Here is an 18,029-nt window from a genome sequence, read left to right as displayed (position 1 = left end):
GAAACCCTGCTGGGTCAAACAAATGATACATCCCGTATTCTGTCTCTAGCAGTGGCAATAAGAGACGCTGCCTGAGGAGAGCGCATGAGCCTGACCTCTTTTTGTGTTGTACTCCTCAGTCATCCATGGTGGTTGGGCTAGGAGTGCTAGAGGCTACATCTCTAGCTGTTCTCTTTAGTATCTGTTTTTAGAAGTCTTGGCTGTAACTTGTCTAACCCATGTATGAACCTGCTGGTACAATATGGCTCCACAAGTGTTTATGGCAACAAGTTTACAACCTACTGTGTAAAAAATAGATGACTAATTTACTGTAATAATCACTACCTCAAAGGCAATAACACAGTTGCGTTTTTAACACAGACCAGAAGTTTGCTCTACATTGGGCTACAGAAACATGGTACAAAATATTGATTCTTGTTCCATGGAGTCAAATATTTATTTAAATATCGAGCATTTAATATTTCACCTTCTTGAGTGGAACCTCCACATTACAGGAACCTTTGGGCCAGAAGGTGATGAGTGTCCATTTCAGTACCTTTAGTAATGTTGATTCCTAAACCTGAACCATGTCAAGGGTACATCAATATTATGTGAAAACATCTTTTGTCTTTGTGTTATCTTCTTTTTGTCATAGACCATCCTGACCTCCATTAAGTTGGTGGAAAGGAAGGAAGCTCTAAGAGTATGCAGAGAATCTTCTTTCCCCGAGTAAATAGCAAGGCCTAGAGATATGCTTGAAATGGGTAGCTAATATTTAACTTACTCTTCCCATGTCGCTGGGAGATGTGGAAAGAGGTGCTGGCCAGTGGGTATGTGCTTTGGAAAGCAGTTCCATCTGTGGGGTGTTTGGCATCGTTCTCCCCCTTTCACGCAGCAGCTCTGTGTATTTTACAGCACATCCTCCTGGCAAGCTGTTTATGCTGCCTCACAGACGAATTCTAGATGTCTTAATATTTTACACAAAGGTTTGGATATCATTTTCCTGGCCAATATATAACATTAGCATAGGAAACAGTCTCTGCCCTGAAGAGGTTGCTGCCTAAGACAGAACCGCAACCTCTTGCTAGATACCCTGGGGTCATTGCTCGTATGGTCTGCAGTGCTTTCTCATTTTTCCCTCTCTGAGGCTAAGCGTTTTCCTTTCAAATCCTCACAAAAAAAAAAAAAAAAAAAACGCTGTTGTCAGAACACGGAGAAACATCAGATTACAGACTTCACCTCCAGAGCTGCTGAATGTCGTGGCAGCCTTAGCCAAGCCCCGCCTGTTGACACAGCTGAAGTAATGGGCTTATTCCATTTGGCTATCACCCTCAGCGCTATTGTTCCAGCCGCCGAAGGAAAAGCTTGCTGTGACATTTCAAACAAAACGAATGGCCGTGCCATGTGGCATTGTTCTCCGCAGCACCAAGGACATCGCCGTCGGGACTGCAGTCACTGCAACCTTTTTCCTGAGCCTGTGCGCTCCTGCCTGCCTGCAGCCGGCTCCCCTTTCCTTCTGCAGGTCAGGGTTTTGGTTAGCATCGTGGGACTCCCTGAGCCCCCTCTAGTGGATACCTAATGCAGGCTCCAAGCTCTGGACTCTGAGGGTGGTGGTCTGTTTCCTAAAGGGAGTGTCAGGGAATGGACTGTCAGTAGCTGATCCTTTGTTTTTATTCTTTTAAAGGCCAAAGGTAAATCGGATGTATAGACCAGCTTTTTATGTCTGCTAAAGTACATGACACCAAGTACATTCATGGGAAATGATGAGATGGAATAGTTCTAACAGGGAACATTTTTAAATCTATAAGTTTTATAGCAGTGGTCTAGTACATTTATCCCTGTTTTCATGTGTGAATGAATTCTTTAAAGTTTTTTTTTTTTTTTTTTTTTTTTTTTTTTTTTTAAGTACAGCAAATGCCTGTGATCAACATGACCAGAATTATTTGCAATGATAACTTGAAATGTAATTTGATTTACAGCATGTTAATTTAAAATTTTACATTGACAAAGGCATATAAAATCTCAGTCATCAGGAGCAGCACCTAAAATTATCCTCAGAGATGAAATAAGGGGAGTGGAGTGGATTTTCTCAAGTGCTGAGGTCGCTTGGTAAACTCCTGCTTGTCAGAAGCATTTCATAGGGCTTGTTACCGGGACAAATTGAAGCACAAAACCAGAAAATGTTATCTGTTTTACAGACCAATTTGTCTGAAGGTGGAAACAAGTTAAGGAAGTGATATTTTAACTTTAGACGTATCTGAGCAAAATTTCAATCACTTGATTTTACAAAAGGAATTAAATTTAAGAGTTTGTAGGATTTTTTTATTTTTTTAGCTTTTTTATCTATTTGGAATGTACAAAAGTTGTTGGCAGATAAACTTGAAAGCATCACTGTGTTGAAGCTCTGCAATATTATCAGACTCAGCCACAGAGATTACATTTTAGTAATCTGTAATTTAGATTACATCAGTGGTGGAGAAACTCATGTTTGAAATGTATATTACATCTCAGCAGATGGTGGTGTCCCCTGCCTTGCCTCGCCTCACCTCGCCTCTCCTCGCCTTGCCTCCCCTTCTTTTCCCTTCCCTTCTTTTTCCAGGGCTTTTCTCAAATCAAGATGGACAGCTGTGACACTTCACCAGGACAGACTTGATGTTTTCCATCCAGTATCTGCTGCCTGACTTGTTCATGGATCAAATCCTATAGGGCCTGCTCCCCTGTGGAAGGCAGTTGAGGGCTCTCATTTTGCTCTTTAGCATCCCTTTCACTGCTGCCCCAAAGCTGATCCTCCAGCCATTCTTCTCTGCTCAGCTTTCTCTCTGTTTAACCTTTCCTGAAATCACTTCACCTGCTCTTACTGCTGAGATTTGAGTGACTCATCTTGGAAGGTGACATGTGAGACAAGTGACATTAAGATAATACAGTTGTCCAGTCCAATGTATGTCTGGACAGCCTGTGTCCATAATCATACCTCGGGAGAGAGCTGGCAGGATGAGGAGCAATGCTGGCAGGTTGTATTAGCTGGTGTTACTTCAGTGTTCAAAGTGAGGGAGTATGTAACTCATCATTAGCGTGGTTATTCACACCTTTGTAGCAGATATTTGGTAACTGGCTATAGATTGCTTTTTCTGCAGCTGACATTTTTTTTTTTTTTTCTTTTTTTTTTCCTTGGGATTCCTGATGTTTATAACGGGAATCTATTTAGATAGATGTGCATAACCACAGACATGCACATGCATACATGCACTCAAACGTGGAGGCTTTGTTAACTGAAGTTAATTTCTGGTGTTTTTGTCTGTTTGTTTTAATTTCAATTACAAAACATATTTTTTTTTTTTTCTATTGGTCTATTTCCACTGCTTTGTTTTAGCTTCATCTAATGCACTGGAACTCCACACTGTACAGCAGCATCGATGAGGCAGTGGGGAAGAAGCACGGCATAGCTATTATTGCTTTGTTTGTACAGGTAGGTTTTCTGTGCTGCAGTCGTTACCATGCACTGTCATTTGTGTGAGGAAAAATAGTTCCTTTACATTTTCTTTCATTTTTAATGATTTCGTAAAATAAAACAATGTGTTTTATTTTATGAAAATTTATTTTATTCTGCTGGTATTCTACTTGAAAGACATGTCTCTGTCATGCCTCCTGTGCACATGCTGATAAGTACCTCTTGTTTAAATACCATATTTAATGTATATTAGTTCAAGAAGGAGTGATATGTAGTCAAACCATCTTTTCTCTCTGCGCCTGGCTGTAAGTAGACATCCACTCACCATGCCTGTGAAGACAGAATGAGGACTGTCAGGAGGTGGAGGTGCTTCACTGTCTCTGATATGTTCTTCTCCTTTCCTGGCCTGCAGTGCAGGGATTGGGGAAATAGAGGAGAGGAGGAAAGAGGAAAAAAAAAAAAAAGAAGGCTAAGAACCCACTGACCCAAAACCCAGTAGCAGAATTGTGCTTTTTTAAACACAGGTGCAAGTGTGTTTTTACACACAGCAGAATTGTGAGACAGGATCCCATTACTTCTTCAGAGACATCAGACTGCGACTGTACTGAGTCTTTCTGCAGATCTTCAGAGAAGCCTATGACATGGAGGCTTAAAGCTTGCTGGGAGAAGGCATAATGCAAGCTGGGAAGCTAGGCCCATAATCTAATTGCTGCTGAAGGTTTTTCAAGGACTGCATCGTATAAAGAAGACCATCAGTTTTACTCCTCGAGCACCAGTTGCTCATCCTCCTCATGAAAAGTGGCAAACTGTTTTGTTTAAATAGGTTTATAGGAAAAGACTTAGAATTCATGCCTGGATCAAATGGTTTTTCTTCCACAGTGATATTAATATGTCATATTTCATAACAAGTTTATGAATGCCTTTGAGCTTTACCTCTGTTTGAATTTAAAGGTACATTGGTTACAGCTCCAACACGGAGATAGAACTACTAAAAATGGAAGCTAGGCGGTTTTCATTCCCTCAGTTTTGTATCCTGGAGGGCTGTGTCATAATTGCTTATGTAACTCACCTTTAATTCTAGCAGAGGTAACCTTTGAGTTAGTTAGAAAGTTATATATAAGTTCTTAAACAAATATGAAACTTAAATGATACATTTTCCCTTTCTGGTCTCTCTCTGTCTCCGTAGTCTGAAGCATTCCAAAGTGCATTTTCATCAGCCAGGAAAGGCTTCATATAATTAAAATTGACTAAGGAAGAAGAGTAGTTATGCTGTTTATTAAAGGAATGAGGAGAGGAAATTCAGTGACCATTTCCCACTGATGACATGGAAATATAATACTTTTGTACCACAGTTCTCAAATGCATCATTTAAAGGTTAATGAGAATATTTTCACCATCTTAAGTGACAGACCTTGGTGCAATTTAGAACCTACATTTTTGAAGTGATTTTGATATCTTCTACACACTTCGAAGGTTTTAAAATAAAATCCCATTCTGAAACAAAAGAAAACCCTTTTAAATTACTAGAAATAAAACCTACCTTTTGTTGATGTTTAATTATTTTCTTCTAGTATCTACTTTTCCATTTTATTTAAAAAAAATAAAAATCCAAAGGCCAACAATTTTTTCAGCATCCAGCTGTTCTGCTCTCTCTCATTCGCACTTAATTCTTCATGTCATATATGCACATGTTGGCAAAGAAATCAAGTGGAAGGCCATGCTCAGTCTTTCTACTTTGCCAATGCTACATAGAAGGTAAAAGCTAGGGTCTTTAGGTGGGTGATTTAGATCAGAAGCAGATGAAATCAGTGTGCAGAGTGAACAGTGTTCATGGAAACTGGTTTCTTTTGAAAGCTTTAAAAAACATTCTGTAAAGACAGTGCTGCAGAGAGCCATGCTTTTGCCTGCAAAATCCCAGGGATGCCATGAGGGAGGGGCTCTGCCATTCTGCACTCTGCAGGCAGGAAAAAAACTCCCCTGAGCCTTAGAGACATGTTGAGCCAGATTTGCAGTACTGTGGGAACAAATTCAAAAAGTGTCTGTCGTGTTTGTTCACTCTGTTCCTTTCTGTGTACTTTTCTGACAAAAACTGGTAAGGACAAACTGTATCGTTGGCATTTATATGTCATAGAGCTGCATGATTTTGAATTTACATGCAGTATATGCTGCAAAACAGGCCTAGTCAAAATTTATCAATCTTAACTGTGACTCTTTTTCTTGCTCTGTCAGTTTTTGTCTCTGCTTTAAAGTTATTCAGACCTTGTTAAATTTTGGCTGATGCCTTTATAGTAATTTCATTGTTTGGAGTTGCCATGTATCAGTGTATTTGGTTAATACAAGGTTGGGTAGCTTAAGTAAAAACAAGTACAGAACTTACTGTTCTGTTTGACTTCTGTGTTTCACAATTTCAGAAATAGCAAAACACTGAAATTCATCTTTGCTGTTGTATTTCAGATAGGAAAAGAACATGTAGGCCTAAAGGCTGTAACGGAAATTCTTCAGGACATCCAGTACAAGGTAAGGCATCAGCTGAAGAAATGTTTCCTTCACAGGCCAGAGATGAAGTAAGTGAGTGAAGGATGGATATGAAACCCCGAGGCCAAGAGAATGTTTTCAGACTTATTTGTAGTAAAACCACATGTGAAAGCCATAGTTCAGTGGCCTGTATCAAAAGCTCAGTATTTTACAGTATTTTCAGATAATGTACAATCTGTGTGGTTAACCTCCTTTGTCTGATGTCCAGAATGTTTGATCTCCTACACTAGCAACTGATTTCAAGTACTGCCTTTCTAGTGATTATGGAGTCAGTGTGACTGTAAGCACTGCAACATGCTTAGTGAACACTAGTAACAGCATCTCCAAACTTTTCTGGTTTTAATTCATAGAGGAAAAAATAGATAAACACCTGTATTAAGTTGCAGTGGGAAATCAGCAAAAACACAGTGCTACCTTGTCAGGTGGATTATGTGTTGGGATGCTGAAGAACAGATTAAAGACATATCTAGATTGAGGAGATCTGAGTGCTCTCCAGGATGCTATCTAACACTATCTTATACTATCTTGGGCAAGCTACTTCCATCTCTCTCTGCAAAATGGGAATAATCATACTTACCTTGATTTTAAAGCAATTTGAGATATATTAATGAAAAGTTCTATATTGTTCTGGAGAGACTAGCCATTCACTTCAGTGGGTGCTGAAATATAGAAAAATGAGAAGCTGTTATGAGAATTTAAAATCTTTTCTTAGGCAAATAATATATGGTAAGCTTCAGTCATGATGTTTAATATTACAGACTCATTGTTTATGAAGGTGACTTTGAAAACATTAGTGTACAGAACTGTGCAGTTTCATTACTGAAGACAGCCAAATAGATGAAGGTGGTGGGAAGCTTCATCATTATGAGCATTTTTTTCTACTAGTGGCTTTTGCAGGGCCAGCATCAAACTGACTTTCTGCACACATAAAATTTTCTTGCCTTAAATAGGTGAATCCAGAATTTAGTGTTTTCTAGATCAGTCAAGGAAAAGCTCACTTTCTCCCTTGTTTTTTTTTTTTTTTCAACTCATTTTGTATGGAACCCTGAATTCATGTAGAGAAAGAATTTTAAGGCTGGGGCCTGGAGGGAGCACAAGTACTAGAGGCAGAAAGTTAACTAATTGCTGAGATAATCTTAGAAGTAAAACATGTATTAAAACAAACAAACAAACAATGAAATCCACAACTGTTTGTGTACTTGCAAGGACAAACACAGTGATGATTAAATGGGGAATGTTAATGAGATTGCTTTGCACAGGAATTCAAGGTTTAACGTTAGCAAACACACAGTGTTTTGCATTACCATTCATCATCATTTTAATAAGAAACTAGAGATGAGATTGATTTGTATTCATTTTTTCAGGGAAAGTCCAAAACTATACCCTGTTTTAATCCCAACTCTTTATTGCCAGGTAGGTGCCTTTATTTATTTCTGTATGGGTGGATTACTAGCTAATTGCAGAGGCTGAAACAATCTCAATCTAAAGAACAGTCTAACTGCAAACCTGAGAGTGAATCCCATCAGGTGATAATGCATTTTCCACCTAATGGTGCTAATAGGAGTAGGGAAGAAGTCCCTTTTGAACTTGGGATAAATTCACACTTCTGTCATGCGAGTGGAATGTGATATTCTAGACAGTGCCCTGCTGGCAACATTGTGGCTAGATTTCTTGATGATTTGTTATCCCTCCTAGAGGGAGAGTGATGTGTAATCCTTTCTCTACTTCTGCATGAAATATGAAGATGATTTCCTTAAAGAGAGGCTTGTTATAACTTCAGAAAATGTAAGGTTGCCCATTATCAAGTTAGTGTTTTGTAAGCAACAAAAGACAATGCCTTAATGCAATGGCAGTTGTATAGGATACGGGGGGGGGGGGTAGTGTCAGTGGGAGGCAAATTCCAATTCATATAGCCAAGGGTAACAATAAGAAAAAACACTCCACCTTGTCTTGAAAAAAAGTGACTTCAAAAAAATGCATTTCTACAAAACAAATATTTCTGCAAGGAATCTTTTGAGCTAAATTTCATGCCATAGTAGCAAGATATTTAAACTAATTTTCCAAATAACCGTGGTCTATATTAAACTTTTAATTATATAAAAATAATGTGGTTTATGTTGCAAAGTCAAGTGCTCAGCATTTAGGAATTGCAGGAATTAAGGCTGGCTGCCTGTGTCCATTCATATACATGCATGATAATACATATTTTACCAGAATTTATTTTTACAGGACCCCTGCCTCACAGTTCCTGATGCTGATCAAGTCACATAAGCCAAAATTTTCATAAGTGATCTCTAATTATGTGTTCCTCATTTTCTAGGTGGCCGACTTGAGATCATGGGGTCTGATTTGCAGAAGTGCTGAGTGCTTACACCTGCAACTGAAGTGAATGGGAGCAGTGCTCTGACTGCATTAAGTGCTAGAAAGTTAACTACTCTGAGAAATCAGGTTCTAAGCATCTCATATTAAACACTTCAAATGAATAGATGCATTTGATCTTAAACTCTCTTTGCCTCAGTTCCCCAGCTTTAAAAATTGGGAGTAGTCTGTCCTTTCTCACCACACTGGGGTGCTGAAAGGATAAACTTACATAAATGAAGCACTCAGACACTGAAGAAATGAGTGCACTAGAAATGAAAAATCAAGAAAATTAGTCTTTCTAGGAAGCAGGGGTTGAATAGCATGGGAAAAAGAAGACCTAGGACCATATATTATGCTGAGAAAGCCAAATATTAGCTGCTGCTTTTCAAGATAGAATCATCCATCTTTGCAAAAAAATGATGAAAGCTTCTCTAGAAATTTCATATGTGATCATGTAATGAGATAGTGTCATAATGCATGCACAGGATGGGCTGAATTAATTCTTGCAGTTCTTAACTTTGAGTGCTTGACAATGCAACTTTCTTGCAATGGATTTGCTATGTAATTCCATAACTGAGAATGAAAATGATATCGGCAAACCAAAATCCATTCACTGACAATCACAGGCCTCTTTAGCAAGTTTTAATTCTAAGGACATTCCTCTTAGCTAGTAGTGAAACGGCAGTAACAGGTTAGGTCAACCAAGCAAGTTTATTCCAGTTCCCATCCCCCCATCCTGTCCTTGTCAAGCTAGTCACAACCTTCCCCTGGGTCTCCATGTCACAATTAACTACACTTTGTCTCCAATTGCTCTCTAGGTTTGTTTCTTTTCCCCTCTTTTACAACCAAGCAGTTTATTCCACTTCTTTAGCTGAGTCAGGAAGTCATTTATGACTATGGCCTATAGCAGCAAAGGACAACCTTGTGTAGTTTCAGTTAAGTGCGGTGTGACTGGAATGTCTGGGCAATAAAAACTGAAATGATTAAAATATGTTGTATGTAAAATTAAAACTCTGCTGAGATAAACTGTTGTATGTTTTCATGAGAGACAACAGAGTAATCTCTTAAATAAATACTGATTTTTTTCCTGTAGAGTCCAGCTCACTTTCCAAAGCTAGCAGGCACTAGTGCATCTCAAAAAATATGTCACCAGAATTATGAACTGAAAAGTTTGGTTTGGGCTGTTTTCACTGCTTTTGTTTTTCTAAAAAGTGAAGTAAATTCATCTTTGAGACATATCCTAAATGTAGAATTAAGTTACAATTTTACACATCCCCTCTACCTTCAAAATGGGATGCCTCTTAACTCTAATGTTTTCTGCTTGTTCTAGGGATAAGGGATTGATATTTTAATCCAGCAGTGAACTTCAAGCTCCATGCAATAGTGGGTTTGAAATTCTGCATGACCAGAGTGTTGACAAGAAATCCAATTCCTTCATTTGTTTTTCAAACATGGAGCTAGGCCCAAAGGAGAGCAGGTCAAACAACAGTTATTGCAGTAGAGAATGTGGAGTTGGGAAAGCTGGAGGCTCTTTCCCAAGATATGGTTTATTCGCTCTGTTAGTTTAAGGAGTTGTGCTCATGTTATTTGCCATGTCTATAAAGTGGCATTTTCATCTTTAAAACATTCATCTATAGGGAGAAGTTACTGTTATGTAATAGCTGTGTGCTCATGTGCAGTCATATGAGAAAGCATTGGACAGTGCTTGGCAGGTCATAAATTCACACCTTACCTTACTGCATACTAACTTCATCATAGGAGCAAGCCCATGGCTATCATAAGTCGTCATAATTAAAAGACACAATCCTTTTCCTTAGTGTCATTAAAATTCCACGTTTCTTTTAATTTCAGATCCTCTCCTGCGTGACTACTGGGTATATGAGGGCTCCCTCACCATTCCACCCTGCAGTGAAGGTGTCACCTGGATATTATTTCGCTACCCTTTGACTGTGTCCCAAGTGCAGGTAACAGCTGTGCTTAAAGTGACCTTGGAATATGGTTATGAGCTAAAGGTTATAGCGTGCAAATATATATATCAGGGCATTATATTTGTTCTCCATGAAGATCCCATTAGATCAGTACATGGCTTTTCAAGTAAAGGTTAAGCCTTTTGAGTCACTGAAGGCAATGCAAAGGTCAGAGATGAAAAACGTTATCATTTATAATATGCATTTAAAATAATTCTGTATTTAAGTGAAAGAAAAAGAAAGAAGTCAACGGGCAAAAGAAATTCAGTTCTTTGTAACTGTAAGCTTTCAAATATCATTGCTTTTTGATGTTAAAGGAACAAAAAAGCTCAGGGAGATACTGTGTACTGTGTCCCAGAGAATGAAAAATGTTAACATTGTACAAGCTAGCTATATTGTGTTCAACTATATTTATCTTACCTTGCTGTTTTTTAGTTCTATTTTATAATAAATGTCAAGTGGAAACTACCTGTTTAAAGTTGATTTCACGTATATGTATTTTTAAGTATATTTTTTGTAATATCTAACAGTTACATAAGTATTTCTATATAAGAAATTTCAAGCTTGTCAACAAATAATCCCAATAAAACAACAAAAACTTCCAATGATTATTCTCCTGCAGCCTATGAGACCCACCTGGAGAAATGTGGGTATATTTAAGTGAAATTATCTAAAATCCTTGAAGCTGAATGCACTAATTTTCTCGACTGAAGGATGTGCAAACAGAAGGGAAAAAAGCATAAAGGTGATAAATTTGTATTATTTCAGCTTTAATAATCTAAAATTTTGCTAGTAACCCCAGCAGAATATTTTAACAACATACCATTTTAAATCAGCAATTTTTATTTTTTTTTTCCCACTTGAAGAGTGGATTCTGGTTCTAATCATAGGATAAAAGTGATAGTTCCCAATAAGCTTAATTGTATGTTACCTGCCAATTAAATGTATTTTATCAATCACTAATCTGTTATTTATTTATTTATGAAAGGATAAGTCTTATGGCTGCTTACTACTGAGTAAATGGAAACAGAACTCTGTTGGCACTATTAAATTCAGAATAACTTTTAAAAACAGTGCATTTTGTAACGTGTCAGCTAATTGGTCAGATATGATATGGATAAATAAGAGGACTTAATCAAAGGTGTAACAATCATAGCCATTAGACCAACACATTGTATAACATTTTAGTTCATGTTAGTTACATCTTTTGTATTCTTTATTCTTTTATAATCCAGTCAGTGGACAGAGGAGGGTATAGTTCAAGCCATGCATTTTCTGGGAGATGATGTGGGAGGTGAATGAGGGAGGAATTATGCAGAAAAAGCAGCCCCTAGGGAGCGCGAGCGACCAGGAGCGCGGCGAGCAGGGCGGGCAAACAGGGCGTGGCGCGTCAGAGGGAGTGGCGCGGCAGTTAGCGCGGCAGTTCGCGCAGGCAGGGCGCGCAGGAAGGGCGGAGCGCTCCCCCTACACACAAACAACACCTCGTTAACAACAGCCGTAACTAGGCGATAATGGTCGCCACCAGGCACGGCGCGCTCTCCAGAAAGTCGGTACACACGCAGACCGACTACCCGTTAAAAAATGCCGCAGTTCAGGTCACCGGATGCAAGGAGTGTCTGAGCCTGTTGCTGCCATCGGCGGGAGGCAGAGAAACTGCGTGCGTGAGGTGCGAGCAGGTGGATGACCTGGTCCGCATGGTGGCGGAGCTCAAGGAGGAGGTGGAGAGGTTGAGGGCCATCAGGGAGTGTGAGCGGGAGATAGACTTCTGGAGTAACTCCCTGCAGGGCCTCAAGGGGAGGTGCCGAGGTGAGACTCCCCAAATGGGGGCGGACCCCCTGCCCTGTCCCCATCGGGCAGAGGGAGGGGATCTGGGAGCTGAGGAGGAATGGAAACAGGTCCCTGCTCGACATCGCAGGCGATGCTCTCCCCTTCCGGCCCCACCTTCCCAGGTGCCCTTACACAACAGGTTTGAGGCCCTAGAGATTGAGAGGCCGGTGTGTGAGGAAGAGGTAGCAAATGTTCCCAGGAGGATGCCTGGAGCGAGGAGGTCGACTCCGCGCCTCAGGACTGCCTCCACCAAGAAAGACAGGAGGGTTATTGTTGTTGGTGACTCGATTCTTAGGGGAACAGAGGGCCCTATTTGTCGGCCTGACCCTACCCGTAGGGAAGTCTGCTGTCTCCCTGGGGCCAGGGTCAGGGACGTTGCCAGGAAGCTTCCTAACCTGGTACGCCCCTCTGACTATTACCCCCTTTTGATAGTCCAGGCGGGCAGTGATAACATCGAAGAGAGAAGCCTCAAGGCTATCAAAAGGGACTTTAGGGGGCTGGGTCGGTTAGTGGATGGAGCGGGAGTGCAGGTGGTGTTTTCGTCCATCCCTATGGTGGCAGGGAGGGGTTCAGAGAGGACACGGAAAGCCCACCTGTTAAACACGTGGCTCCGGGGCTGGTGCCAACGCAGAAATCTTGGGTTTTTTGATCATGGGGCACTTTACTCAGCACCTGGCCTGATGGCCGCAGACGGGTCCCTATCTTTTAGGGGAAAAAGGATCCTGGGCCAGGAACTGGCAGGGCTCATTGAGAGGGCTTTAAACTAGGTAGGAAGGGGGATGGGGCTGAGGCTAGGATTGTTGGGGCTGTGCCAGGGGGAACAATGGCAAGGCCGGAGGATAAGGCAATGGCCCAGCTGAAGTGCATCTACACCAATGCACGCAGCATGGGTAACAAACAGGAGGAGCTGGAAGCCATCGTGCGGCAGGCAGGCTACGACTTGGTTGCCATCACGGAGACGTGGTGGGACCAGTCTCATGACTGGAGTGCTGCAATGCCTGGCTATAAGCTCTATAGAAGGGACAGGCAGCACAGAAGGGGTGGTGGTGTGGCTCTCTATATTAGAGAGTCTTTCGAGGCTGTAGAACTCGAGGTTGGGAATGACAAGGTCGAGTCCCTTTGGGTTAGGATCGGCAGGGACAACAAGGCTAGTGTCCTGGTCGGGGTCTGCTATAGACCGCCGAACCAGGATGAGGAGACGGATGAGGAATTCTACAGGCAGCTGACAGAGGTTGCAAAATCATCAGCTCTTGTACTCGTGGGGGACTTCAACTTCCCTGACATATCCTGGAAGCACAACACAGCCCTGAGAAAGCAGTCTAGGAGGTTTCTGGAGAGCGTGGAAGATAGCTTCCTGACGCAGCTGGTTAGTGAGCCTACCAGGGGAGGTGCCCCGCTAGACCTTCTCTTCACAAACAGAGAAGGACTGGTGGAGGACGTGATCGTCGGGAGCTGTCTAGGGCAGAGTGACCACGCAATGGTGGAGTTCACTATTCTTGGCGAGGCCAGGAAGGGGACCAGTAAAACCGCTGTATTGGACTTTCGGAGGGCTGACTTTGAGCTGCTCAGGACACTGGTTGGTGGAGTCCCTTGGGAGGCGGTTCTGAAGGGCAGAGGGGTCCAGGAAGGCTGGGCGCTCTTCAAGAGGGAAGTCTTAATGGCGCAGGAACGGTCTGTTCCCACGTGCCCAAAGACGAGCTGGCGGGGAAGAAGACCGGCCTGGCTCAACAGAGAATTGTGGCTTGATCTTAGGAGGAAAAAGAGGGTTTATAAGCTTTGGAAAAGTGGGCAGGCCACTAAGGAGGACTTTAAAGAAGTAGCGAGGCTGTGCAGGGACAAAATTAGGAAGGCCAAAGCTCATCTGGAGCTCAATCTGGCTACTGCCGTTAAAGATAACAAAAAACGTTTCTATAAATACATCAACACAAAAAGGAGGACTAAGGAGAATCTCCATCCTTTACTGGATGCGGGGGGAAACTTAGTTACAAGAGATGAGGAAAAGGCAGAGGTGCTCAATGCCTTCTTTGCCTCAGTCTTTAGCGGCAATACCGGATGTTCTCTGGATACCCAGTACCCTGAGCTGGTGGAAGGGGATGGGGAGCAGGATGTGGCCCTCATTATCCATGAAGAACTGGTTGGTGACCTACTACGGCACTTAGATGTGCACAAGTCGATGGGGCCGGATGGGATCCACCCAAGGGTACTGAGGGAACTGGCAGAGGAGCTGGCCAAGCCGCTGTCCATCATTTATCAACAGTCCTGGCTATCGGGGGAGGTCCCAATCGACTGGCGGCTAGCAAACGTGACGCCCATCTACAAGAAGGGCCGGAGGGCAGACCCAGGAAACTACAGGCCTGTCAGTTTGACCTCAGTGCCAGGAAAGCTCATGGAGCAGATCCTCCTGAGAGTCATCATGCAGCACTTGAAGGGGAAGCAGGCTATCAGGCCCAGTCAGCATGGCTTTATGAAAGGCAGGTCATGCCTGACGAACCTGATCTCCTTCTATGACAGAGTGACGCGCTGGGTGGATGAGGGAAAGGCTGTGGATGTGGTCTACCTTGACTTCAGCAAGGCTTTTGACACCGTCTCCCACAGCATTCTCCTCAAGAAACTGGCTGCTCTTGGCTTGGACTGGCGCACGCTTCGTTGGGTTAGAAACTGGCTGGATAGCCGGGCCCAAAGAGTCGTGGTGAATGGAGCCAAGTCCAGTTGGAGGCCAGTCACTAGTGGCGTCCCCCAGGGCTCGGTGCTGGGGCCGGTCCTCTTTAATATCTTCATCGATGATCTGGACGAGGGCATCGAGTGCACCCTCAGTAAGTTCGCAGATGACACCAAGTTAGGTGCGTGTGTCGATCTGCTTGAGGGTAGGAAAGCTCTGCAGGAGGATCTGGATAGGCTGGACCGATGGGCTGAGGTCAACTGCATGAAGTTTAACAAGGCCAAGTGCCGGGTCCTGCACCTGGGGCGCAATAACCCCAAGCAGAGCTACAGGCTGGGAGAGGAATGGTTGGAAAGCTGCCAGGCAGAGAAGGACCTGGGAGTGATGGTGGACAGTCGGCTGAATATGAGCCAGCAGTGTGCTCAGGTGGCCAAGAAGGCCAACGGCATCCTGGCTTGTATTAGGAACAGCGTGACCAGCAGGGCTAGGGAGGTGATCGTCCCCCTGTACTCAGCTCTGGTGAGGCCGCACCTCGAGTACTGTGTTCAGTTTTGGGCCCCTCGCTACAAGAAGGACATCGAGGTGCTTGAGCGGGTGCAGAGAAGGGCGACGAAGCTGGTGAGGGGCCTGGAGAACAAGTCCTACGAGGAGCGGCTGAGGGAGCTGGGCTTGTTCAGCCTGGAGAAGAGGAGGCTCAGGGGCGACCTTATCGCTCTTTTTAGGTACCTCAAGGGAGGCTGTAGCGAGGTGGGGGTTGGCCTGTTCTCCCACGTGCCTGGTGACAGGACGAGGGGGAATGGGTTTAAGTTGAGCCAGGGGAGTTTTAGGTTAGATGTTAGGAAGAACTTCTTTACAGAAAGGGTTGTGAGGCATTGGAACAGGCTGCCCAGGGAAGTGGTGGAGTCACCATCCCTGGAAGTCTTCAAAAGACGCTTAGATGTAGAGCTTAGGGATATGGTTTAGTGGAGGGCTGTTAGCGTTAGGTTGGAGGTTGGACTCGATGACCTTGAGGTCTCTTCCAACCTAGAAATTCTGTGATTCTGTGATTCTGTGATTCTGTGAAAAATGAAACTTTAATTAATGTTTATGTTCATTCACCGCAAGAAAACAAAATGTTGGAATGTGGTATGAAGGGGATAAATCTTCAGAAAAGAAATACTGAGCAGTGGTGTAACAACCTGTGATTCAGTACTGCCTTCTTGCTTTGATTACTGAGCACATCTTGCTTACCTTTCTTTAACAGAGAGCCTCTGTTACATAAAGTGTCTGGGGAAAAGAGAGGGATGCATTACTATGACCTGCTGTGGCTGAAGGGTAAATGGTCTTTACTGTTGCATTACCTTGGTTGGTATAAACTCAGTCCAACAAGAGCATTGCAGTGATGAAGGGCTCACAAGTCATGGAAGGGCTTAGGTAACAAGACCACCCTGCCACTGACATAGTGTGCAGCAAAGATGTGTCTCTGGAACAGAGAGAGATTGGAGTAGACATGCCAAGATGATTCACAATACATGAAGAGATTTGGCAAACCTGATTCCTGGAGTTTTATTACTGACTTGTGTGGGAAGGAGATCAAACCTTGTCTGAAAAGTCGCATCCTGAAGTATTCTTTTTGCACATTCTTGCCCTGCTTTTGTGTTTTTATCATCCTCACTTATCTTACATTAAAATATACAGCACAGAAAGAACTGCTTTGACTACTTTTGTAAGACCCCTTACCCATGAGGTACACTGCTGGAATACAATGCAAGAAAATAGAAAAATCTCTCCCATTAGGCCAGCAAAGAGCAGGAGGAAAATTGAAAAAAACTTGCTTGTTCTTCTCTCCACTATATATATATATACTTTTAATAGGACATTTGTGAATAATGTGCTTTTTATTCACTGAAGCCCAGAACAAATACGTTGTCTAAGCCAGTCAGAATAGGGGTTTTACACAATGGTGAAGTGAGGAGCTGTTGTTCTGCTGTACTCATTGTTGGAGTTAACTGTTTTTGTATTGAATGGTGAGATCTCTAGTTCTTTTGTCTACTTCATTCGAAGTTGAGTCCTAAAGGGCAGAAATAGTAACTAGCATTTGAAACTGGAGTGGGAGTTGTGCAAAATTTGTGTAGTCTGTGAAATAAAACAATCTGTGAAGTTCATGGTATTTTATTCACTGAGAGACAGGTCTGTTTTCTTGGAAGGTGTGATGAAGGCATGTGAAATTCTCAAGTAGAAGGTAATACTTCTGTTTCTCACGTAAAATAAATGTTCATACAGAAAACTTGCAGATATTCTTTGTTTTGTGCGTTCTACTCTTCAGCTAATATTTAAGTAAAACAGAATAAAGCAATGTTCAGAATCTGACTATTGGGAAGTGGCAAAAACATTCTTGCAAAGTTCTCCAAAATATAAGCTAACTTTATTTTCACTCAGTAGAAACCTGATTGTTAACATTGTGGAATCACTCTTTCACTTTGCTTCTGAATTTCAGCGTGAAAAGTAGAGTCATACTTAGGGACTACTGGGTGTAGATGGCTATTCCTGTTAAAAAATGTGTGAATATTCAAGAATGTTTATCTGTGTGCCTCTAGAGTATCTATATCCTCTACAGGGTGTACTTTACAGCATTGTCACGTGAGGCGTTGGCATAAGATGGTGAAGAGGAAATAGTAAATGGTTCCGTATTAGATGAAGCAGTATGAATAGGGCATATATATTTTCTTTTCACATGGAAATTTAATATGAAAAGTACCATCAGCACAGCTAGTGTCCTTTTCTGACAAAACCACTTCTCAAAACTGAAGCATGCCACCAAGTATGTCACCAAGTCTCTGACAGTGGGGTCTGAACCATGATATGAAAGATTGAGCAAGGAGACTGGTGGGCTCAGAAGCAATTACCCCTCCAGAGTGGGGCTGCAATTCCTGACTTCCCTGAAGAATGGATGTGGGGATCCAATCAGTCTTTTCTGACTGAGGAAACTGGAAGCTGCTTTGTGAAGAATACCTCCTGGAGAAAGATTTCACTACAGGGACTGGGGCAGAGCATTTGTAGTTGTAGTAGTAGATAATTCACAAATGCCAGGTTTGCAGAGTCTGCTCTTCCCTATCCTTCATCTGTGTTTGTTTAAGTATTTCATTTTCAAAAGATCAAACAAAAGACACATTCCTGTAAAATGCCCCTGCCTCTTCCAAAACTACAATTATTTCAGACTTCCCATAGTTGATTCAGTTTAGTGATGGTGAAAGATGGTACAATACTAATTTAG

At 42.3% G+C, this 18,029-nt stretch overlaps 1 protein-coding gene across 1 annotated transcript in view; it reads left to right on the top strand.

Moving 5' to 3' along the window:
• Positions 1–770: 770 nt before the first annotated feature.
• CA8 (carbonic anhydrase 8) overlaps positions 771–18,029 on the top strand; it is a gene marked incomplete at its 5' end in the record, with an annotated part of 29,488 nt that continues 12,229 nt past the window's right edge. Inside the window, 5 exons of the mRNA XM_084510919.1 lie at positions 771–809; positions 3,350–3,445; positions 5,882–5,944; positions 7,327–7,375; positions 10,175–10,287. Coding sequence (XP_084367045.1) covers positions 771–809; positions 3,350–3,445; positions 5,882–5,944; positions 7,327–7,375; positions 10,175–10,287 — 360 coding nt within the window. The remainder of the gene's footprint in view (positions 810–3,349; positions 3,446–5,881; positions 5,945–7,326; positions 7,376–10,174; positions 10,288–18,029) is intronic.

Source organism: Aythya ferina (genome assembly GCF_964211825.1).
Source record: "Aythya ferina genome assembly, chromosome: 2".
Taxonomy (NCBI): Eukaryota; Metazoa; Chordata; class Aves; order Anseriformes; family Anatidae; genus Aythya; species Aythya ferina.
This window is presented reverse-complemented; position numbering and strand designations above follow the sequence as displayed.